The following is a 25,060-nucleotide window of genomic DNA, read 5'->3' on the forward strand; positions in this document are numbered from 1 at the left end:
GTATTAGAAACCAGCATTACCATGCCGGTTTTATGTGGTGCCTCCTGCATGCTAGGCAAGCACTCTGAACTAAGGCCCAGCCCCAGAACCTTTTGTTTGTTTGGTTTTTGTTTTGTCTTTTAAAGAGTCTAATACAGAGCCAGGTGGTAGTGGCACACGCCTTTAATCCCAGCACTTGGGAGGCAGAGGCAGGCAGATTTCTGAGTTCGAGGCCAGCCTGGTCTACAGAGTGAGTTCCAGGACAGCCAGGGCTACACAGAGAAACCCTGTCTGGAAAAAAAAAAAAGAGTCTAATATAGCTGAGGCTGTCCTTGAACTCCTGAACTCCACCTCATAAGTCATAAGGGCTGGGGTCCCAGGCTTGTACCATACCCAGCTTTTGAACCTGGTCACTGCCTAGAGGCAAGGTGGGAACTTCAACAGGGAAAAGCTTTAGAAAATGATAGTTTTCCTTCCCAGTGGTTTTATAAAGAATGCACACTTAGATATTCCTTAAAGAATATTAACATTGGAAACATTGCTTTTAATATACATTTCCCCCAACATCATAAATTCACAGGATTATACACAGAATTAGAGTAATCAAGATTATGTAAAGATTAACGTTGCTACAATGTACCACAATTACAGGAAGAGAACAGAAACTTAAGCTTAGAGCTTCAGAGCTACCAAGTGAAAACTAAGTCAAATCAGCTCTGTAGTGATGGCATCAGCCGGTTGTCCCCTACTTTGATCTTGGAGGGGATTTGAGAAAATTTTCTCCTATGGGAAACTAACATAAATTATATTGTAAACTGTCATGTACTGTTAGTCTTGCTGAGAGCAAGATGGGCCTCCTCATCTCAGACTCAAGCCTATTTAATGTAGGAGTCCTCCAAGATTCCCTATCCTGGTCAGGCTGGCCCCTGGCCCTGTAATATGGACAAAGAGCAAACAGCTAAGGGTGTTGAAAACACTGCCCCTTTCCAAAGCAGCCACTCAAGTTCATCTCATAGCATCAAAGCCCCTGTGGTGGGAATGGCTAGCTGCCAGCAGCTCATCTGTACAGGGGATCCAACACTGCTGTGTCCACATCCCTGCTGGATGAATGCTGATTTAATCTATCAGCTGCTTGTTCTGTGTGGAAGCCCCACCCAAGGGGAAACACTCTGGCCCGCCTGCCATGAGTCTTTCTCTCTCTCTCTCTCCCCCCTCTCCTCTCCCTCTCCCTCTCTCTCAGGTGGAAACTCCAGCTGGCTGCCTAAATGGAGCTTTTAAGCTCCTGACTTGAGGATGTCATTTTCCATGGCTTGCTATTTGTCCCTTTCCTGTTGCTTGCTTAATAAACTTAAGTTGTTCAGTCCTAGATCATTCTCTGGATAAAACAGACTCTAAGGCTGCCTGAGACACAAGCGCACTGTACTTGTAGAGAGACACCAAGCAAAGACCCAAGGCCACATCTAATGTTGACAGTCTCTGACTCACACAGGGACCCTACAAAGCTGTCCCTGTTCTCCCCTTTGTTGCTTACAGTTCTTGAAAAAAACAATTCCTGACAGAACAAGAATTTTAAACTAGCTGTTTAAAGAGACTTGTGAGGTGGATATGGTGGCACATTCCTTTAATTATGTCACTTGGGGGGGGGGGCAGGTCTCTGTGAGTTCAAGGCCAGTCTGATATAACCAGTAAGTTTTAGGACAACCAGGGCTACATAGTGAGACTCTATCTTGACAACAAAAAGAGGCTTGTGTTAATATAACTTGTTATATAACATTAATAATAATATCAAGAACGATCATTAAGAAAATAACTTAGGGGCTAGAAGCTCAGCAGTTGAAACTACTGGCTGCTCTTGCAGAAGACCAAAGTTAGGTTCTTGAATGCACATGGCAGCTTAAAACCAGGTCTAGAGGACCTGCTGCCCTCTTCTGGCTTCTGCAGGCACTGCACCTACACTTACGTAGCCAAAACAAAAACATACATATAAAGAAAACAGGCAGATGGCAATGGAGATAAGAAGATAAATGCTTAGGGAAGCTGTACACTAGCTGGCATACTAACACCGCAGTAAACAGACAACTAAGTGTCAAGTGTGAGGCTAGCCTGGAGTACAAAACAGGAAACATTGGGAAATGCGCAGGTTAGCAGTATTAGTCTACCTTAACCATATAAGAGTAAATGGACTGGAGCTGGAGTAAGCGTCTGAGTGCAGGCAAAGATTGTCAGAACGCATTTCCAATGTAAAGCAATGCTCTAACTAGAGATCTCTCTTATTCAGACACACAAGTTGAAACTAAAAGGACTGGGAAAACACTGTTGAGGCAGTGCACAGGGAGCAGATACGAATGCATGAACCAGAGGAAACCATCTTAAACAAAAACTGATAGGATGGGTGTGCATGCCTGCAGTCCCAGCACTCAGGAGGCAGAGGCCAAGAATCAGGTAGTAGCTCCTTAGCACCAGAGCTGGTTCCAGACCTGTGGAGGCTACACAAGGCCGTCTCAAGAAGCTGCTTCATTGACAAAACAAGAAGGAGCCCTGTCAAATGCTAATTAGACAAGAAGGGAATACACAATCCTCTCTGGTGTTCATTGTACACTCCAAGACTGAAGTCTTGGAGTCTTAGTCAGTAGCTTCAGGATTAAGTCAAAAGGATATGAAAACCAAACCCCACTAACGACTGCAAAACAGGGAAAGTCTTGCTTCGGGAGCATGCACAGCTGGGATTGCACTCTCAGATCAACAAGACAGGCTCCGCTGGGGTACGGGTCAGGGAGCATTCGCCTCCTAGACCAAGGGCCTGGGGGTCAGCCCCTAGTACCAGAAAAAGAAAATAATAGCAGGACTAAGTAAAAAAGAGTAAAACCAAATTTTAAAAAAGGTTTTAAGAGATGACTAAAGTAGCAAACCGTGATTTAAACTGCTAACTAAGGCCATCAGTGAAACAGGACCCATTACCAGGGCTCAGATACACCGAGGGCCCTCAGGCAATGCAGTAAACAGTGTGCCAACAAGTCAGATAGCCCAGGTGCATGCAGAAAGTCCTAGAAAGATAGAAATGAGTAAAACTGAATGAGAAGTGAAAAACTTTCTAGAAGTGAACATCTCTCAATTCATTTTGTGAGGTCAACACTACCCTCATAGCAAATATAGACAAAAGTATCATAAAGGGTGGGTAAGGTGGCTCAGTGGGTAAAGGTGCTTGCTGCCAAGCCTGGCCACTTGAGCTGGATTTCTGGGACACAAAGCCGAGCCCAGCATGGCCCTGGTGTGGACAGAGTGACACGGTTCCTGACTGTGGGACAGGGCCCGGTGTGAGCTTCCGTGAATGTTGATGGCTGTTGTGGGTGTAAGACGTGTTTGTGTAATAATGTACGTATTTTCACATTCCTCCAAGGAACGTCCTCCCTGGTAACAGGAGTCCAGGAGCAGAAGGTGTAGCTAATGTCTCAGACCAAATGGTAAACACTTGGACCTTCAGGACAGTTATGGAAAAGAGCTCTAAATTCATGATTTCAAAATATATGTAACTTCTCAACTATGAAAAAAACAAGAATGCATGAATCTAAAGGAACAAAGGCAGCTGCAGTAATGAGCCAGCTTGTCAGATCCAAAGGCAGGCAGATTCCTGAGTTCAAGGTCAGCCTGGGGCACACAAAGGTTAGGCCCAGGTGTGGTAGAAATAGTAATTTCAGGACTGGGTCCAACCAACTAGCTTATCCTCTGACTAAACTGAGGCAGGCAGATCTCTGAAATTTTGCAATGTTAAAAGAAAGATGTATGCTTGCTGTCTGCAAAGAATCAAATGGCTGGAGTCCCAGGATGCAGATTCATAAGATAATCAAAAGGAAACCTGGAGTAAATGACTGGATTGGTATGTAAAATAAAAGGCTGGACCCGTGTTCTGTGTGATAAGAGCTAAGACTGGAAAAGCTGGATCAAGCAGAACACAGGTCGTCAGCTTGATTTGACTTCAAGTCATTCTTTTCACCACTCCCAGACACCTCTTCTCTCAGAACTCCTCTCCATGCCAAGTCTGGTCCCTGACAACCCATATAGAGGAAAGAAGCAAATCTCAACAAGTTGTTCCCTGAGCTCTATCTGTGTGCCTGCCACACACATACACATATATATGCACACATAAAAAAAATGAATAAAAAGTTAAAAAAAAAAAAAAGAGCACAAGAAAACCATAGACCAATATGTCTTCTGAATCTGGACATCAAAGCCCCCTACACTAACGACCAAGTACAGCAGTACAGCAACAAGTGACCAGACCATAGGTAAACTTCATTTGTCTCAGCAATAGAAGGTTGGTTCTACATACAAACGTTAGTATGCAGTTGTTTTAGTTTAGAACTTATTTATCTTGAGACAGGGTCTTGAGTCTCAGGCTGACTTTGAACTGGCTATGTAGTCAAGAATGACCTTGAACTTGTGATCCTTCTGCCTCTATTTCCATGCTAGGATTACAGGCATGTGGCACCAGGCTTGGCTTATGAAGTACTGGAGGGAACCTAGGGCCTTATGAACGTTAGGCCGGCACTGACCATTGAGCAATATCCCAGGCCTAGTTTGGATCTTCAATGCTCCCCAAACCTGTGTGTTAAGAGTTTTATCCCCAAGTGGTACTATTGTGAGGTGATAGAAGGAGGTCTTAGGTCACTGCGGGGTAAACTCTGGGTAGAGACTGTGGGCCTCAGTCTCTTCTTGCCCCCATTCTGATAGCAGAGGCTGCAGGCATAAAAGCAGCTGGACCATCTGAACCTCTAGGTTTCAGCTGAGGTGAACCGATCATGTGATTATCTCATATTGTAGAATAAGAATAACCTCCAAAAGACAAAGAACAGATTCAGAAAAAGCATTTGACAAAAGCCAACACTGAGGACAGGAAACATCCTCAATGCCACATCCTGTGTCTTCAAGAGTCCACAGCCAACAACTACACAGCCTCGGAAAGCCCACAGCTAACACACTTGATAGCGAAAAGCCAGTGTGTTGGTTGGTGCACGCCCGTGATCCCTGCACTTGGGAGGCCATCCTTGGATACAGAGTGGGCTACCAGAGGCCCTATCTCAGATAAGTGGGATCGTTCCTTTAAATCAGCACCAAGGCAAAGCTGCTCTAACCACTCCCCAGCATGGAGGAGCTACTCAGTATCCTAGAGTGATGGCTCACCAAGGCCATCAGGTAAGACAAGGGAGGAAGACTTTAAACTATCTCTGTTCACAGAAACTGGCCTCCCCTCCCAGACAGGTAAGCATCAAGCAAGAATCCCACCTAGCCCACTGAAGAGCCAGGCAAAAACCACAGGCTACCCCCCTGTAATGGAATGATAAGGAACAAAACTGGTCCATAACCCTGCTTCACTGGATAGCTATGGTCCACCTCAAGGCAGCACAGGTTTAACAATTTTTCTACAGAATAACTCAAGCCACCTAAGTTTATATATACATAAGATTCTATCACTCAAGGGCTGGACAGATGGTTCAGTGGTTAAGAGCACTGGTTGCTCTTGCAGAGGACCCTGGTTCAATTTCCAGCAATCACATGGTGATTTATAACAAGACTGCATGTAATTCCAGTTTTAGGTGACCCTGTGCCCTCTTCTGGTCTTGGCATACACATGATGCACATGCATATAAAAGGCATGCACGCACACATGCAAATATCCACCCAAGGCATCATTTGTGTTGAAAGTACAATGGCAGGCTCTCTAGTTGTAACCATCTACAGTTCTTTTATCTATTTGTTCCCAGGTAGGTGGTCAAAACACGTCTTAGAGTTATTATTGCTGTGATGAAACAAAGACATAGGGAGGAACAGGTTCATTTGGCTTAGACTTCTAACTTCTAACATTGTTTATCATAAAAGGAAGTCAGGCCAGAAACTCAAACAGGACAGGAGTTGACGTAGAGGCCATGGATGGTTGCTGCTTACTGGCTTGCTAAGTCTGCTTTCTCAGAGAACCCAGGACCACCAGCTCAGGGGTAGCACCACCCACAATGGATTGGGCCCCCTCCATCAATCACTAATAAAGATAATATTCTACAGGCTAGCCTACAGCCAGATCTTTTGATGGCATTTTCTCAGTTGAGGCTCCTTTCTGATTACTCTAGCTCAGTGGTTTTCAACCTATGGGCTGTGACCTCTTGAATCAAACCACCTTTTCCTAGAGGTCACATATCAGAACAGTAGCAACATTAGTTATGAAGTAGCAATGAAAATAAGTTTATGGTTGGGGGTCGCCACAGCATGAGGAACTATATTAAAGGGTGGCTGGCATCTTTTGGAAGGTTGAGAACCACTGCTCTAGCTTGTGTCAAGTTGACTTAAAACTAGCCTGCACAACCTTTAATGCCAAATAGACTGCACACATGAATAAAATAGAAATAAGTCAGGTGGTGATGCACAGCTTTAATCTCAGCACGTGGGAGGCAGAGGCAAAGGCAAGCAGGGCCAAGGTTACCAAGGCCAGCCAAGGCTACCCAGTGAAGCCCCGTTAACAAAACCACCCAAGACCTAAGTATAGCAGCTGAGGAACTCAACAGGTTACCATACGAAGCTAATTTAGGCAAATCATGATAGTGGTCCAATTTTTATTAAAAATCTAGTTTTTAAAAGCTGTCTTTGTTTTTTAGATTGATATATGTTTTGTCTCCAGGTATGTCTGTAGAGAAGCCAGAAGAGGGCCCCAGATCCCCCGGAACTGGAATTACAGGTGATTGTGAGCCACAGTAAGGGTGTTGGGATTTGTGTTGAAAATTATAAAATGTTGGGAAAAAAAAAATCAAAATATACTGTGTTCAAAGATTGGCAAAAGAGGTGTACTGGCTAGGTTGATGTCATCTTGACACAAACTAGAGTCATCGGAGAGAAGGGAGCCTCAACAGGGAAAAGTCCCTGGTGATGGTGGCAGACCCACTTTTAATCCCAGCACTTGGGAGGCAGAGGCCAGCCTGGTCTACAGAGACAGTTAGAATAGCCAGGGCTACACAAAGAAACCCCATCTCAAAAAAACAAAAAAACCCAAAACAAAACAAAAAAAAGCTCGCATGTGCAAGAGAGCACACACACCTGTCAGTGCTTCCTTCAGTGATGGACTAAGATTTAGAAGTGTATGCCAACTTTTTGTATTTTTGGTTTTTTCGAGACAGGGTTTCTCTGTGTAGTCCTGGAACTCAGTCTGTAGACCAGGCTGGCCTCGAAGACAGAAATCCGCCTGCCTCTGCCTCCCAAGTGCTGGAATTAAAGGTGTACATCACCACCGCCCGGCACCAATTCTTTCTTAACTTGGTCACTGCTTCATCACAGCAACAAACCACAACTAAGAGTAGGCCAACTTTGCCCTAACAGCCCCCTCATAACAGACACACTCCAGCAGTGGCATAAGTAGCCCCTGAATCACCTCTTTTGAAACCCCAGATCTCAGCATGGTTGCAGAAGGGGTTAAGTTTCCAACCTTGGAGACATAGTGGACTTCACGGCATTTCCATAAGACATAGCTTCATGATGTTTATTCCAACAGTATTTTTTTGAGGTCTGGTATCTTCTATTCTCCAACTTACTTGAGACTGTCTTTCACCAAACTCAGAGCCCCCAGGGCCCCTCAACAGTCTGTCTCTTCAGTTCTGGATTACAAGTACACACAGCCAAACTTGGGTTCCATGTGAGCTAGTCTTTATTTTTATCAGGTCTTTATGCTCAAGAACACTACCCACTGAGCAGCTGCCCAGCCCTTTCATCATTTGGGGGTTGGGGCTGTTCTGAGACTCTATAACCCTGGCTGTCCTCAAACTCAGATCCAACTGTCTCCCCCTAGTGCTGAGATTAAACGTACCCACCAAAAGCCATTCTTAGCTCACATGCAGCCAGCCCACCATAACAAGTGATTAGCAATGCATGTGTACACGTGTTGGTAAGATACGAATAAAAGATGCAGAGCTTTCTTGACTACAAGTTTTATACTAGCAAAGCTTATCTAGAATGTTTACAATAGAGCCAGTTGTCAAGGGTCACCATGGTTGAGTTTCTAAGGACCATGCACCTCTGCCTCTAGGCTATTTCACAACTGTACCTGCATCACCATATATTCTCACCCCAGCACTGCTAACACAATTATTCCGTTTCTGTGGACACTCTGGAGTCTCCAAAGCAGACACTGCAGTCCTGGCTACCCTTACAAAGCATCCAGGAGCCAGCATCCCCATGCAGACCTTGCGCTCAGCATAGCTACCCGTTGAACACCCGTGGAGACAACTCCCCAAGAGCCAGGAATACCTTCCCCATGCTCTCTGGGTCTTCCTAATTTGAGGGCAAAAGTCCTCCTTGTAGTATGTTTCTAGTAAAGGGAGTTAACAGATGCCATATGGGAGAAGCAAAGAAATGTTCAGGAGGTAGTCTAGCCTCAAATACTCATAATTACAAAAGGAAGTTTGCAATTCTAGGACTCAAACATTAAAAACCTATCAGATTGAAATGGTGTCCATGCAGGAAATGTCAAAGCCCCTACCCAAGAAACCCTACAAAACAAAGTCAGGCACACCTACCTTATACCCTGATTGACACCATTGTCCTTCAACTAGGCATGCTGACCTCAACAACTTTGCTCATCCAAGAAACTGAAGGGAACCGATAGCAAAACAGCTCTCCACCATGTCCTGAGACATGTCCTGAGAGCACAGTAGGATCTCCCCAAATTCTAGACTAGGTTTGTAAGTGTTCAGCCCCCCACCCCATCCCTAACAGCAAAAACAATACAGACAAACTTGTTTTCAAGTTTATTGAAAATATGGCATAACAGATTAAACAGCTCCACGTGGTGTTTTGAAATTCATCCCAACCGTAGGCTGAGTGACCTGAAGGTTAGAGAGACTGCCAAAGTCCTGCAAAACAACAGACATGGTGAGTGGGCACGGGCACACTCTGCCACCCCAACCTTCCTGTCTGACAGACAAGGGGCTTTCTACCCCCACAACTTTTCAACACATACCCGACTGATGAAACACACCCCTCCTAAATGAAACTCTACTCTGATCAACCTGCCAGGCTTCTTCCAGCAGGTATTCCCTAGTCAGGACACACCCATCTGCCAAAATCACTCCAACAAAACCCACGCCTGCCTCCACGTCCACTACTACCTAATCAAAGCCTGCAAGCATTTTCTTAGCATAGGTTAAGCTTCAAAAGCAGCACTGGTCACACTGCACAAGCACCCTGGTCAGAGGGGCTTAGAGGTAGAGCCCCTAAAACAGCTCCCAGCCTTAGCCAACACATGAGAAGGAACCTAATGTAAGGTACCAGGGAGTGGAGGACCAGGCCTGTCCCCAAGCACACAGCACCCGGGAGCCCACCATTGGTCCCAGCAAGCTTTAGCTGCTGGCTTTACTGAGCCAATGCGGGCACATGGGGAGAGTATTTTGCTATATATATATATCTCCTCAAACTGCTCAAAATTCCTAACAGCTCGCTGGACTCTGAAGCCTACCTTACCTTCAGCCAAGTCTTAGTCCTTTAGCTGCTGAGATAAGCCACATGTGAGATACCTGAATTGTGGCTAGCCTGACTATTCTAGAAATGAGACCAGGGGATCCTTTCTGGTTAGAAGACAGACTCCAAGGAAAGCAGGCGATAACGCCAGAGCTGAATGGGGGAGGGGGGGTGTACCACAATTTGGGAGCCACAAAGAACTCAGCATATCCCACACTCCTGAATGATCCCGTGAAAGCTGTTTCGACACCCGCTCAGGACTCGGCAGCACTCACCAGAAGCTTCAGCATTTCCTTGGTGTCAGGATCTACCTCAATGATCTCCTGATCTAGGGCTGAGACCTACAGAGAGAAGCAAGTTCAAGCTATGAATGTGGTATCTCTCACCTCCTCTGTTCCGCTCAAGACTAGGGTTTTGCCACATAACTTTGGCTGTCCTGGAACTCACTATGTAGACCAGGCTGGCCTCAAGCTTGGAGATCTGCCTCCAAAATGCTGACATTAAAGCTGTGCACCACCTCAGCCCACTTTATTCTTATGTCAGAATCATCAGTGTGCACTCAGAAAGCCTTAAGGCAGGGGTCACACTTGGATGTCAAGCTAACCAAGTCGGGAGGCGCACTAGGTTCCCATGTGAAAAAAACAAACTGAATTTAGACCTGGAAGAAAAGCTAATAGGTAGGCTGATTCCAGGCACCCTCAGCTGGGCGCGATGCCCACGCCTTTAATCCCAGCACCCAGAAGGCTGGGGAAGGCAGATCTCTTAGCAGTTTGAGGAAATCAGTGAAGACTTCACTCACATCCAGTTGAGTTCCCACAGCAGATGAGCCCCCATTACCACCTGGGCAGATGGTAAGAGGTACAGAGAAAGACCCACAAAGTTTACCTCAGGAACATAATTATCTCTCCTCTCTCTCTCTTCTTCCTGCAACTTGATAGAGATACCTCTCACGGGACCCCTCTGAATCCGCTTCATCAGATGTGTGACATAGCTACAAAAGCACAAACAACGAAGAACAGTGACCACCTCCCGCCTAGCACCCAGAGTATCTGGATACAAAACCTACTTTGTTTCTACATCAGGGTCGGCTTCACCATCAGAGAGCCTCCAATGCACACACAACACTGTTCAGACCCCCACCCCCCATTCCCCACACTCCTTCCTCAGCCCTCCTCCAAGCATCACTCTTAGTTCTTGTACCAGACTGGTCTCGTCAGTCGTACGGACACAGCACTGTTAACTTTTCCTGCAACATGGATACAGTGAGAAAATGCTGAAAGCAGACACCACAGCAGTAAGGTCTTGAGGCCGGAGCTCTGCCTTCAGCTACTGTCAATAACCCGAACTAAGACCATCACGGTGAACAACGCACACCTCCAGCTCCTCTGCGGACCATTTGGGGGAGCAAAGGCGACGGCCAGGGCAGGCTCTTCCGGCGGGACAGTTTTCCAAGGCAGCCGCGAGGCCTCCACTCACCCGGCTATCTTGTTCCTTAGTTTCTTGCTGGGGATAATGGCGATCTCCTCGCACACGCGCTTGTTGGTGTGGAAGTCATTACCCATGCGCGTGTAGTACTTCTCGATGATGACCCGGGCCGCCTTCTTCACAGTCTTGGTGCGAACGCGGCCCTGAAGGTGGAGAGGGCAAAGTCACTGGGGAGCCAGCCCGCGCCTCCCATGGAGGAAGCAGGCGCCGGCTCCCGGAGGGCCTGGGGAGCGCAGAACTCCAAACGGGAGCGCGCCAGGCCGACAGACACGGCACCAGCCCGGCCTGCAGCCTCTCGCTGCGGACTTGAGGCCGTGACAAGCGGAGGATGGACGAGGATTGAAAAAGGACAGAGCCCTCAGAGTCTAACACCTACCATGATGGCGGGTCTCGGTAAAAGAGGAAACAGGAAGTACAAGAGAGGCCTATAAAGCGCAAGCCAGAAAGCCGCTTCCGCCTGGCTGCGCGAAGCGCCCGAGAGTACCATAGCGGCCCCTAGCCGAGTGGAGTGGGAGTGCCCGGCGGTGGGCGTGCCCGGCGGTGGGCGGGGCGAAAGCCTGCGCATGCGCACGCCGGTAGCTCGGCCGTCTCGGTTTCCGCTCCAAATAGTTCCGAGCTTCTTTTGAACGTTCTGTGTGCTTTAATCTAGGAGATACTTTGATGCCCTGAGATGAAGCAGATAGGAGGCTCGAGCTATGAAAGGTAGAGTAGAAGGGGTCATCCCCGATCTCCACTCTACGCGGGCCTCTAGTCAGAGCTTAGTAGGGTCTAACCTAATTGGAGAGGTTCCTCTTTTCCCGGTGTTACAGCAAACATCACCTAACTACAGTGGCTTTTCTTCACATTCCAGCACAGTATTCCATTAGAGCTGCTCTTAAATGTCTTAGCACAGTTTACCTTTCTCTTTTCTCAACTAGGGATGAGCTAAACAGGAAGGGCTAACCTCGAGTGCTTTATAAACTGCGGCTGGCTCACAAAGAGCCCTCAAACATTTATATCAACAAATTAAGATCTCAGTTAACTATACTGCTCCTAGTTAGTGAAGACACTGTCTCCAACCTTCAGCTTCTTCAGGTTGTTCTGTTATACCCAAGCCCAAAGCAGGCTCTTAGGCTGCGGCCCAATGGCCTCATCTGTGCAGGGAGGGCCCTTCCTCCAGCTGTTTCCTGGGACAGGGTCCTGCGCTCAAACCTAAGAAGACTGGGCTGGCCAAGTACATGTATCAGGGGGCCAAGACTGTGTCTCATCCTTCAACTCATCTATGTCACTCTGGTCAGGTGGAGAGCTGAAAGCCCTTACTCTAAAAGTAGCTCTTATAGGGAGGAAAAAAGATGTCCTTGTCTATGGAACGGGAAGACTGTAGAGATAATCCCTGGGGGATGCAGCTCACTTTATCATTGAATTTCCATTGAAGTGGAGGCCAGGCTCCAGGTGAAAGGCTAGACTTTACAGTCTTGCAGGAAGAGAACTCTCAGATTCTGATTAGTAGTGAGTTTTTGCATCTTACAAGGATGCTTTAGTACCTAGGAGTCCCTCTCTCTCAGACTAGAGTTTCCCAAAAGACCAGTTCAGTAGGCTGACTCAAAACTGCTCTACTTGAAAAATCATCAGACCTGTCATAAAGCCATGGAGCCTGTAAGAAAAACTAGTGTAAGGGCTGTTAAGAAACAAAAGTACTGTTGGGTGTACTGGTGCATACCTTTAATCCCAGCACTTGGGAAGCCTGCCTAACTGGCAGATTTCCTGAGTTTGAGGCCAGGCTGCTTTACATAAGGAGTTCCAGGACAAGGCCACAAAGAAAGACCCTGACAAAAAGCAAAGTAGTAACCACTCAGAAAGGAATTACATCAGCACAAGTGAGTCCAAGAGGAAGGAAGAACACGTCAGGGCTCACAAGAAAGCTGCCAACAAGTGGCACCTGACATCTTGGCAGTTGTGCCTCTAGCATCCTTGGGACTGCACCTGGAGGTCTTGAGGGGCCAAGAGGTGAAATGTAGAGGCAGGCCTCTTATTTCGGATTGTTATCACCCAGGTACTGGATACTCCAGAGTGGCTAACCAGGAGGTAACAAGTTCCACGTAGGAGCAGGTCTCCACATGTACATACCAGCCCAGAGGGTTGAAAATCCATTAGTGAGATCCCATGAAAAGAGGACTTGTCTCTGCAATCTTCCCTGCTTGCTACCACACACCCCAGACACAGAGACAAAACTATAACTCTGCTGCAACGTGTTTATTATGTGCCAAAAAAAGTACACCACAGCTTACTCCACACATCTGTAGGAGAGTGCAGTCTTGCCTGCATATACAACAATGAGGTAGAGACTTCACACACAGCTTCACAAAACCCACAGAGTAGCTGGGATATGCAACAATGCAACATCAGCTCAGCAGGGGGAGGGGTTAGGACACTGGTTCTTTGGCACACAGCTTCCCTAAGAGGGGCAAGTAATAATTAAAAAGAAAAGTGTCAAGTTTTCAATTCCAGTAGCATTTTTGTCAACTATAATTGTTGATTCATACATTCTTCAAATAAAAGTTGTAAGGAAGGGTACTTGCTCCTCTAAGAGAAAGGGCTCCTGTGAGCCTTTACCTGCCCCCACCAAAAAGCAGCCCTTTTTTTTAAGCTCAGTTACAAAAGAAAAAGTCCTGTGACTGTGATTAAAAACTTCTATCAACCCTCCCCAACGTAAGTGCGACACGGTGACAAACCATTTAAAACTATATACAGCAGCTGCTCAGACCGAGTTTTCCTCTGGTCTAGTTTTAAATAAAATAATTGTTCTCTTGGTTACAAATACTTTGATTTGCAACTGTGACCAGCAGTCCCCCAGACACAAATTTGCTATAATGTTAAAAGCTGCCAAGAAACAACAACAACAAAAATCTATTGTTCCAAACGACTTAAAAACTGTTTTAAGGAGTGTAAAAAGGAACCAGTAAAAACCCTCGAGCGTAAACTATGAAATATGATTTGGTTTAAATGAAGAGCAAAGTCTCCTTTGTTTGTTACAGTAAAAAACACCAGCTGAACACTCAATTTATGCCGTTCAGGTGGGGGTTAAATAAATGGAAAGGCACTGTATGGCAACTGCAGAATGAACCAATGAGACCTGCGCATCACCACCATCAGTATTGCAAGGAATGTAAAAAGCGCTTTAATAAATAAATCTAAGTGTAGGCATCTGTGTCAATACCTTCTGGACACATAGTGTTTTTGTTGTTATTTTCATTTGCAAAATGAGGAACAAGAATCTGGGAAAACTACAATTGCTTGAGGGTGAGCCTGAGGGTCCTTGCTCTGGCACACCCCATTGAAAACAAAACCTGACAAAACTCATTGTGCATTAATTAGTGCAGAAACAAAGACAGATTTAGCAAGTACAAAGGTGACTACAATTCTCCCTTGTCTGCGGAAAGCTAGCTCCTTAGGTGCCTGTGCAGCTTTTGAACAGTTGCTGCCTGACTTGCCAGCCTTTGGCGCCACAGGCCGCTGGGCAAGGCTAGCTTCTCTAGCTGGAATCTCAGCTCTTCTGGTTCCTCATTAGGGGGCTGTGGTGGCGTAGGCCTTCCATGCTGTGTCGCCAGTGCCAGCAGCTTCGGCAAAAGTATTTGAAGCAGACCTAGGTTAGGAGAGCAGAGAGAGAAGAGTGTTAACTTTAGATATAAAGGTTCTGCTCTGAGAGGACATTAAACCTCTGGCTTCTGGGGTGGGGCTAGAAGAGAGACTTCCTGCTAGCCCTCTCATCCCAGTAGAGCTTTGGCTGACCAAAGGAAATGCAGCCCTGTTTCTATGGGTACTCTTATACACACATTTTAGGCTTCTGGTGTGCACATGTGAGACCATGCAGCTTCCTAATTTTCCACTCTTCTCTTCTACACAGCCGTTCAATCTCATGGCTGCCAACATGAGAGAATGCTCAAGAACTGGTGACAGATTCAAGTATTAGGAGATATGCCTTTCTCTTCTAGTGAGAAGTGACTGGTTTTGCTAGCTGGGTAACCAACCCCAAGCAAGTCATAACCTCCTAAACAAGAATATGAAGTTGAGGAGTCACTGTGAAAGTTATTAATCCATAGAAGCTGATTTAGAAAGATACTTGTTTCCAGGCTTTATCTTACTATTCAAACTTATTGTAAGCTCACTTGGGAGCCTCTGTTTGACTTTATGTATAGCCTCCATGCAAATAACAGCATCACTGTAAGTCAAACTAAGCAAGAATGGATTGCTTGAGTCTGGAAGGCTCCCAAACATCTCATATAAGGTTGAAAATGTGGTTCAATGGTTGTGCCTACACAAGATAAACCCATTCCAGAATGAACAGGAAAAGGCTCACAAGCAACTACTCCTAGCTGATGGCTTCTGGAAGAAGGAAAGCAGGTTTGTTTTAAGACTTGACTCCCTGGTAGATGGACCACTGTAGTGTATGAGCAGCATAAGTGGGACTAGGTGTTGATATATACTCACATACACATATGTATGTATATATATAAAATATATCATACCACATGTGAGTATGAGTATATGTGTATGTGTGTGTATATGTGTGTGTGTGTGTGTGTGGGTGTGTGTTATGGTAACACATGCCAGCAATTCTTTTTTTTTTTTAAAGATTTATTTTTATTTATATGAGTACACTGTAACTGTCTTCAGACACACCAGAAGAGGGCATTAGATATCATTACAGATGGTTGTAAGCCACCATGTGGTTGCTGGGATTTGAACTCAGGACCTTCTGAAGAGCAGTCAGTGCCCTTAACCACTGAGCCATCTCTCCAGCCCCTCATGTCAGCAATTCTAATGCTCTGATAGGAGCAGTGGGTAAGAGGCTTGCTATGAGATCAAAGCCAGCTTGGTAACATGAAGTTACAGCCAGGACTAAACAGTAAGACCATTTCCAACAATAATCACCCTCCCCCCCAAAAAAACCAAAAGTACCCACCATTACCAATGCCATATTGTACAACAGCAGCAGCCCAGGAAGGGAAGGGCCAAAAATCCAACAAGCACCTTTCCTATGCCTAGAGTTGTAGATCAATCTATATACAGGGTGCTCTCGACTAAATGTCTCTATGCTCTCAGAAATAAGCTACCTCAGAACTCTACTCTCATGTCATAAAGGTGCCTTAATCCATTTTTAAATGTATGGTAGGGACATCATAGGCACAGTACTTAGAGGACTCACCTGATCTCGGCAGAAGAAAGGACCCGGCTGTGAACTGCAGAGAAGACACAGAGAGTCTTCTAGATAGGGGTCGATCTGAACCTGGGAACAGCAACACAAGATAAAGTGGCTCTACGGGTAGTTCCATATTAGTGAGCATATAGGAATGTAGGATGTTTGTTCTTATGGAGGCTAGACAGAACTGTAGGCAAGCGCTGAATATAGATCCTAAATGATAGACTCATACCAGAGACAAGAGCTGGTTGCTTGTAGCATTTGGACAACCACAGACCTTACTGCTTGCTCTTTCAGGCAAAATGAACCCTAGTCCTGTATCAATTAGCAGCAGGTAAGTGTTCAGAGGATTTAGGTAAGAGGGTTAATAAAGTTACTACTTAGCAGTTTCAGACAAATATCAAAATGAGGACCTTCTCCCTAACCACACTCATCTGCACACAAGCAGCTGAGAGTTCTTCTGAGTCCCCAGAAGAACTCAGGTTAACTCTGCATTTTGGCTCACGTCTCCAATCTTGGAACTACACTGTTTGATAACTGATCCAAATCTCAAAATAAAGGCACTAACCACACACTCACCTTCTTAGTAAACTTGGTGGTTTTGATCTCCACAAAAGCAGCGGTGACTGCTTTCAGGTAACTACGTTGGTTATTGAAAGTCACACGACCAGACCCTAGAAAATGGGCACAAGCTTATATCTTCTGCTCAAATTCTCTTAAATTCTCTTCAACATTCAAAAAACCTTGTTTCTACACCAGTGCTATCTGACATAAAGATAAGTATTTTATGTAATTTGAATGTAGTGGTTGTCACAGCAAAATCAAAAGCAGTGGAATTTTAGTAATGTATTTTACCTAAGTGTTCAAGTTATTTTAACACATAGGAGAAGCTACATTTTAAGTACTTTAACAGCTATCATATTGGACAGTATAGATCCTAAGACACATTGATATAAACCAATAGATAAAGAGGGAAGGGAAAGGGCTCCCTCCAGTGCAGGTAGATGCACAGAGAAGGATTACCGGCTCAGGCAAAAACCACTGCCAACTAAACTGTTTTCTGAAGGGGAGGCAATCAAGCCTTGCTGTGCCAAGAGGTACCATAGAAAACTAGAAAGTAGCAGGAAATCTAGGAGAATCCCTGTCCCCGCTCTATAGCCTCTCCACCTGCAGCATAGCACTGAGCAGCACACTGTGCTCCTCCCTGGCCAGACTCACTGTGGGTGGGAAGGTGCTTGATTCTGTATGCCTCCATCAGAGCCCAGTGCTGTTTCTAAGCACAGTCACTGAGATTACTGCACTATGTCTGGGACTATCCTCCTTTCTCAGAAAGGCTGATCAACTTCGGTCAAGACACAGATATTAAGATACAACAGCTCAATGGATATGAGATTTTTAAAAAATTATCCAGAAGAGCACCTGACCTGTCTCTGACTCTAAATAACATCAAAGATGTAAAAACAAAAATAAATTTCCCTTCTTTTTCCTTCTTCTCATGTCTCTTCTTTCCTGACAAAGTCTCAGTATGAAGTCCTGGATGCCTTTGAACTCAGAAATCCACCTGCCTCTATCCCAGGAACTGGGACTACAGGCATGTGCTACTTTGCCTGGGAAGAACTTTTAATGAAGGGAAGTTCTCAGTAAAATGTAATCTTTAAATGCATAGTTTGTTCAAAACCAGTTTGGTTGTGTACTCTGATTTTCCAGCAAACCTCTTTCCTCCTTTTCACCAGTACTATCATAGTCCTACAATTACCCTCTTCCCCAGTGTGTGAAATAGTAGCAGAAGCAAGATGCAGACGGGCCAATACTGTTAACTTCTGGAGGAAAAGATGATCTGCAAACCTGGGTCAGGTCTCTCTACACTCCCAAGGGGTAAGGATTAACATCTTCATTTATTCCCAGGGGCACCAAGCCTTCCCACACGGAAGTAGGACACTCACCAATGGGATACTTGTGCTTATCTGTGTCAATCCCAGCATACACCACTCCACCAAATAGGTCATTCAAGATGGCAGCCAGAGCCTCAGCATTGAGCATCCCGTGCAAGGCACCAACAAACACCGTCCTGCTGGGATCCAGCCTCTGAGATGGGCTCCAGACAAAGTTGCTGTCAGCCAAGACCCAAGGGATTACCTGCACCTGAAAACCCCCCAAAGGTTTATCAGCTGGCATCTTCAGAGACTGAGCTTCCTGTGCAGTAGTGTACATGCTCTGGATACTACAGCTGCAGCTGCTATGACTACACAAGGCTGGAAGGGCACTGTCACCCATCTGAGGCACACAGGCTTTACCCAACACAACTTAAGTTGAATTGCCTTTGCTCATAATGATATAAGCAAATACAACAGAACTTGCTCATTTTGCAGAGTGATAAAGAAGGACCAAACTGATAGGCCCAGGATCCTATAACTCCAACCAAGGGCCACAGGAACTAACAGAGCACAAGTTCTCAAAAAGGAAAACAAGAGTCCTTGTGACAAGAGAACTCCCAGAACATTTAAAAGTTAGAAGCACGGAGGACAGAAAGATGGAAGTGCTCATGATATCACTGAGATAGTTACTGGTCTCAACCAGGAAGATATTTAGAGGCTTTGTGCCAGCAACAATGAGAACATCTTCCCCAGACCTTTATGTGTGTTTATGTCTCTCCGTCTGTCTCTGTCTCTCTCTCTCTCCATCTGTCTGTCTGTCTCTGTGTCTGTCTCCCCACACCTCTCTCTCCCCCTCTCTCTGTGTATGTCTCTCTCTGTCCCCCCCACCCCTCTCTGTTTCTCTCCCCCATCTCCCTCTGTGGCCACCCGAAGATCTGAAGTATTAAAAGTCTCACTAACACCAGGGTAAGTGCTTCTATCTTCTTTCCTCTGAGTCTCTGACCCCAGAATCAAGCCTAGTGTAACAGGCAGAGGGCTTTACGATCAACCAGGTTTACAGATGCCAGTAACTATTTATGTAAAATTAGCTAGATTTTCTTTAAATGTTTTCAAGCAGGAAGAGAACTAGGCAAACACCAAGAGGTAAAACAATTTAAAAGAAGATCTGAACAAGGTTGGTGGCAATGGTCACAGGTCATAAGTAAAGATATTCTTCAATGGAAATCTACAGAGGTCAGACTTCCTGAGTGGGAAGCAAGGAAGAACCAAGCAGGGCCTAAAGTCTGAAGAACCTGCAGAAGAAGGTGCACGGGGAAGCAAGCCAATAGCCACACAAACTCAAGGAAAAGACTACTTTGCACATAGGGCAATTTATAGTTATAAGACATATCACAGAATAGGGCAGGCTCGACAGGTGAATCTGGGTCTAAAAACGGTAGAAAAACTAAATAAGTTGTCTGATATAGAAAAGATGACAGGAGGAAGTCAAATACCATCTTGATGATGGAGGACACAGTTTGGACATATAGTCACAGAAGTGAGAGAACTGGGACAGCTGGAGCTGGAGCATCAAAGAGACACTCAGTCTCTGAGGTGATAAGAAGGGGCTGGGAGATAGGAAGGTACAATCAGGGTGTGAGCAGGCTGGCTGTCCCCTAGCTATGCCAGTCTCATGTGTGAAAGCAGGGGACAAGGGAGGAAAGAGTAGATGATGTAACCTTAGCTACAGTGAGTAGCCTGAACAAGAGAAACATGGGGAGCTTCTATAAAGCAAGGAACCAGACTAGTCAATAAACTATTTAAAAGTGATATGGCCATCCTAATACAGATTTTTAAAAACTGGACTTTAGTTTCTAAGAGTTGATTTAGGTTCACAGTGAAACTGCACAAAAGAACTGACATTTCCCACATACTGCACCCTCCCCCCACATACAAGCCCCCTCAACTAGCAGCATTCTGCACCAAAAAGTCCATTTGTTCTGGCTGATGACCCCACACTGACAATTACCATCACCTCAAAACCAGAGTTTACACTGGGTTTTCTTCATGTCTGCTGACATTACTGGGTTAGAGGAAATGGGTGGTGGCTTTATAACACAGCAACGGTAGCTGAATGTCATCTCACAGCCCAAAAAAATCCTTTGTGCTTTCCCTCCTCTGTTTCCCTCCCTGAAAAGCACTGATCTTCTTAATTAGAGATATTTTTGGCTTCCTGTCTTATAGATGAGCAATAAAATTTCACAATATTTTTTACATCACAAAAGTGATGTTTTTGGAATCATCCTAATAAAAACACTATACCAATTTCTAAACTCAAAACAACTGGTTCTTAAAACTCTATCCAGTTGGGGAGCCTGATTAAGAGAGATTCCTAAACTCTCTACACAGATGATTCAGCAAGCCTGAGTTAGGGATCTGTAATGAGGTTCCCCAATGTGAAATCAATATGCTCTCCAGGACACAGCAGCTTCTTTGAAGGATGTTTAGAGAGGCATCATACTGATGGAGCTATGGAGCTAAGTGACAAAGGCCTGAGGGAGTGACGCAGCCACGGCTGGGCGTGGGCTGAGGGGCCTACCACCACATTATGGGGCCAGAACGCACAGTCTGAGAACTAGGGGGAAGTATCTGTAGATTTTTATCAGTTTCATACAAGCATAGAAAGTTGCTGCTTTCAATTTCATCTCTAAGATGAGGTTTGGGATTTAAGTGTAAGTCAGAAAGGAACAGAAAAGGCTGGGAAGGCTCAACTACCCACTGGTTCCAAGATTGTGTGTACACATTCACATACCTTCCTTTTATCTAGGTAAGGCTCAACAGCTGGATTTTTAAAAAATGCAGTCTAGAAAATAGTGGATGTATTTACTGTGGGACAACAAAACAAAACAAAAACAACCAACCAGATTTCTTGCCTCAGCAAGAACTGGTGCCCTGGTGCCAAGAAAATCTAGTGCCATGATATGCCAAAAATCAAGAAAGGAAGGATAATGTGGTGGTTTGGATGAGAAATGTCTCCCAAAGTCTTGGGTATTTGAACGTTGTCCCTAGTAGGTGGTGCAGTTGGAGAATTTTGGTGGTATAGCCTTGTTGGAGAACTGAGTCACCCTGAGAAGGCTTTGAGATGAAAATCCTCCTTTCACTTCCAACTTGCTCTCTCTGCTTTGTGCTTATGGTAAAAGATGTAAGCTCTTAGCATTTTGTTCCTGCAGCTATCTTGTTCCTGCCATTATTGTTAGCACTCTGTCTAAACTCCACCCCACAATTACCTGGCAATAACCAGCTATGCTCCTCCCCAGTAGCCTGGCCCACTATAAAAGGGGCTGACTGACCCCTCCTCGCTCTCTTGATCTCTTACTCTAGCTTTCTCTTGCTCTCCCCTTCTCCTTTCCCTTCCTCCTCTCTCCATGTGCTCATGGCCATGGCTCGTCTTTACTTCTCTCTCTCTCTCTCTCCCTCTGTCTCTGTCTCTGTCTCTCTTTCTCTTTCCCCCTCTCTCTCTGCCTTTGTCTGCCTCTACTACCTCTTAACTCCCCTCCTCATGTCCTGAATAAACTCTATTCTATACTAAAAAGTCAGTCGTGTGGCTGGTCCCTTAGGGGGAAAGGATGTCTTGGCATGGGCCCTCTGACATCCCCTTCCCCCATACCTCACCACACACCCATAGAACATATTCTTTATTTCTTTATCTTTTTATAAACATATCAATTATGAACTCTTATCCTTCTGGACCCATAAGTCCAAACAAATTCTTTGTAAGTTGCCTTAAGTCATGGTATTTTATCACAGTGACTATGTTGGTTTCAATGAGAATGTCTGAATGCTTAGTCCTCAGTTGGTGGAACTACTTGGGAACAATTAGGAGCTGTGGCCTTATTGAAAGTGGAGTGTCACTGGGGGCAGGCTTTGAGGTTTAAAAATACTCGTGCTAATCTATTTCCCAGGTATTCTCTTCCTCCTGTTTGAGGTTGAGATGTGACCTCTCCACTGTTGCTGCTGCCATGCCTTCACTCCATATCATGAGCTCTAACTTTCTGAAACCATACACCAAATTAAGTGTTCTTTTTTATAGGTTACCTTGGTCATGGTGTTTTATCATAGCAATAAAAAAGTAACTAACCCAGCAATGGAAAGTAACTACTATAGGATTACCAAGCTAACTCACCTCTTTGCAGCGCATCCTTCGGCTGGACATCTTGAAATAATATTCACTCAGGCCATCTGGGCTCAGCGGATCATGAGAACAAGCTTGAAGCAAGGCCCGGACGGACTTCTCTAGTTCAAACACCAAATACACATACCCTATACTCAATGAAAGAAAAAGAAGCCTTACTATCCCTCAAGTGGCAACTTAATATCCTCTAGAGTGGCTGAGGAGTCAAGGCTTTGAGGAGGGAGTTTCTTCTAATAGATGAAGCACCAAGTGCAAGACACTCTTTTTGGAGGACAGGTACTGGGGATTGACCCCATAGTCTTGTGCATGCTAGGCAAGCATTCCACTACCAAATTTAATCCCTCCCCCCAAAGTACATTTTCCTACTCCTGAAAAGCCTTGTCAGACCATTTACTATGCCTTATGCTATGCTACAGGAGAGAGGTTTACATAAAGTTCACTAAGGGAAGGCACTGTCAGGCAGGGACAGAAGCCCCCACCTACGACCATACAGCTCTCTACCCCAGAACACAGAGTATGCCCAGGTCAACAGAGCCAGGAAAAATAGCAGGTTTGTGGTCAGTTTGCCAGGGGATGCAGGTATTGCTTTAAAAGCCCAATTAAGCTACTGGTTCAAGTTCAGTGAAGATGGGGCAGTGTGAAAATAGCTCCTGCTTCTTTCTACAGGGCAGGATCTCATTTTAGACCAGTGAGGAATCAGATACATGGTCCACATTCCTCCCAACTCCAAAGGGAATCTCAGAACTGGGTCAGACAACAACCCCTGGGGCAGCAAAGGCAGGCAAAGAACACTCTTGAAGTGAACACCTTATTCAAGAGAAAAGGCACTGGTGGGGTTTAGGTTCAGAGGGAGGTGCTCAGGAAGGGGTCTGTCAGCATCTCTCCACATCACGTCAAGTTTGGACAGAAGGACAAAGGAGTGTGCAAAATAGAAGAGGGTGTGTTGCCTTTACCCTGGAGTGCCTACTTTACCAGCATGCGTCTGTGACAGCCCAGCAACACATGGTGCAGTACATGTGAGGGAGAGGGGAAAAAAAATTTCCTACCATGTCTTTATTACCTTTAGGCATATTACCTTTGGGAGGACACCGGGGGTGCTTGCCATCCTTACCAGGCCACTCCACACTCAGAGAGCCAAAAACACGGAAGGTGTTAACCAATCCAGCTGCACAGATGGGGAAGAACAACAGAAACCAATACACAGTCTACTCAGGAAAGACAAACACAGGATCACCAGTACTCCTCCCAAGGTTCACTGCTCCTGAAAAACAACTCAGAACTGACTTCTGGTCTCATGTGTAAGCAGACACACAAAGTTCTACAAAAGCTTGTGAAATGTACTCTTTCTCTCTCAACTGCTTCTGTAACATCCTGTGATGAGGCAGAGGTTCAGGCTCTAAACTAGAGCCTAGGGTTCACACTCTTGAAAGATATACTCCACCTTCAACTCATAAGAGATCTCAGAGGCAGCTCACCTTCTGTGATATCCCAAGGAACACCTCCAAGGAACACCTTGCATGAGTAGATAGGGTTCTTATAGTTCCGGGGAGGAAGCTGGCCACTCCAGGTACACGTAGCTTCATTCACAGCTTTGGGAGGAAACAAAGCAAAAAACAAGGGTTCAGACAATCAACAAAGTCACCACCCTTCTCTGAAATGGACTTGTTGGGGAAATAGAACATTCACAATTTCAATTGGGCTTTCCAGTGAAGACTAGCCATGATTATTCTGAAAGACTGAATTCTTTATGTCTTCTCAAATATTTAAGGTAACTTTGATAATCCCACCTCACCAGCTTTGCTTCCAATAAAATCAAAAGGAAAACCAGACGTATAGGGTAAAAAAATATCAGGGCAGTGGTGGTGCACGCCTTTAATCCCAGCACTTGGGAAGCAGAGGCTGGCGGATTTCTGAGTTGGAGGCCAGCCTGGTCTACAGAGTGAGTTCCAGGACAGTCAGGGCTACACAGAGAAACCCTGTCTCGAAAAAGAAAAAAAAAATCACAACTATAGCTATTTTGACTATATAACTTATTAACTATCAACAAAAGTTTTTTTTTAAACAAAGCAGTTTTATCTTGCTATTGTTTATAATAGTAAGTAGATTTATAAATATTTAGGAGTAGATGGAACAATTACATATGCAATGCCCTACAAGTTTCTGACCCTAATAGACTTTCTCGCTCAGTTAAAGGGATGCTTTTGTTTCCTTATCGTGCCTCTGAATTCATCAACCACTGAAGTCAAGACACTGTCAGTAGAAACACAACTCAATAGTAAGCACATCTCCATGTCCCACAAACACTTGAGTAGGCACTGAATTTCCCTGCCGCCCACAGTACAATAATGGATTTCTGCCCAAACCCTCTGCTTCCTACTTATGGTAAACCCAAATATGTCAAGAGGCCCTTTCTGCTGTATATGCTTGGAATTCTCTTCAGACTGGCTTGTCCTGATGATTTCCAGAAGTCTGTTCTTGGAGGTCAGTTCAAGCCTTTCACATTGGAAGGTGACCTGGGTGAGGACTTCTCGACACAATACCCTTTCCTTCAGCACTGAGGAAGACATTCAAGATGAAACATTATTCCCTAACATGCATAGGGCTAATGTGTTGCTGTGATAAGAAACTGGAACTGCTAGCAATATCTCACATAGCCTCCAGAAAGCATCCCAAGCAGTGGCCATACAGTGAACACAGACATGGGCTATCAGAATCACTAGATGAACACGGTATTCAAATGTGTATTAGTGGGGAGCGAGGTAGGGATGAGTTCTATGCGAACACTTGTAACAGAGAAGTAATATTCATTCAGTCAGGTACTAGATCACAGAACTGTGATTTGGGTGGAAAGCAACGAAGACATTAGTAGTCAAAGATATAAGT

The 25,060-nt window shown here is 45.2% G+C and overlaps 2 protein-coding genes and 1 long non-coding RNA gene across 6 annotated transcripts in view; 1 reads left to right on the forward strand and 2 right to left on the reverse strand.

Moving 5' to 3' along the window:
* The first annotated feature begins 4,662 nt into the window (after nt 1-4,662).
* On the forward strand, nt 4,663-6,801 carry LOC116102484. Of its 2 annotated transcripts, none has more exons than XR_004123196.1 (2): nt 4,663-5,235; nt 6,644-6,801. It is a non-coding gene; the product is annotated as an uncharacterized LOC116102484 (long non-coding RNA). The 2 variants fall into 2 exon arrangements; XR_004123197.1 differs by having other exon boundaries at nt 4,663-5,169.
* Nucleotides 6,802-8,746: 1,945 nt separating this feature from the next.
* Rps17 (ribosomal protein S17) lies at nt 8,747-11,466 on the reverse strand. The gene is made up of 5 exons (XM_031387178.1): nt 11,330-11,466; nt 10,945-11,096; nt 10,354-10,459; nt 9,744-9,809; nt 8,747-8,864 (listed from the first exon to the last, which is right to left on the reverse strand). Exons 1-5 carry the CDS (start codon nt 11,438-11,440, stop codon nt 8,784-8,786), a joined length of 516 nt encoding a protein of 171 aa, XP_031243038.1. The 5' UTR covers nt 11,441-11,466; the 3' UTR covers nt 8,747-8,783.
* A 1,704-nt stretch (nt 11,467-13,170) lies between these two features.
* The window catches only part of Cpeb1 (cytoplasmic polyadenylation element binding protein 1), a 93,252-nt gene continuing 81,362 nt past the window's right edge, over nt 13,171-25,060 (reverse strand). For all 3 annotated transcript variants that reach the window (XM_031387177.1, XM_031387176.1, XM_031387174.1), the window contains exons 6-12: nt 23,653-23,766; nt 23,253-23,342; nt 22,169-22,305; nt 18,076-18,274; nt 16,712-16,806; nt 16,139-16,219; nt 13,171-14,575 (exon numbers count right to left, since the gene is read on the reverse strand). In XM_031387177.1, coding sequence (XP_031243037.1) covers nt 14,477-14,575; nt 16,139-16,219; nt 16,712-16,806; nt 18,076-18,274; nt 22,169-22,305; nt 23,253-23,342; nt 23,653-23,766 — 815 coding nt within the window. In that variant the 3' untranslated portion in view covers nt 13,171-14,476. The remainder of the gene's footprint in view (nt 14,576-16,138; nt 16,220-16,711; nt 16,807-18,075; nt 18,275-22,168; nt 22,306-23,252; nt 23,343-23,652; nt 23,767-25,060) is intronic.

Source organism: Mastomys coucha, unplaced genomic scaffold (assembly GCF_008632895.1).
Source record: "Mastomys coucha isolate ucsf_1 unplaced genomic scaffold, UCSF_Mcou_1 pScaffold21, whole genome shotgun sequence".
Taxonomy (NCBI): Eukaryota; Metazoa; Chordata; class Mammalia; order Rodentia; family Muridae; genus Mastomys; species Mastomys coucha.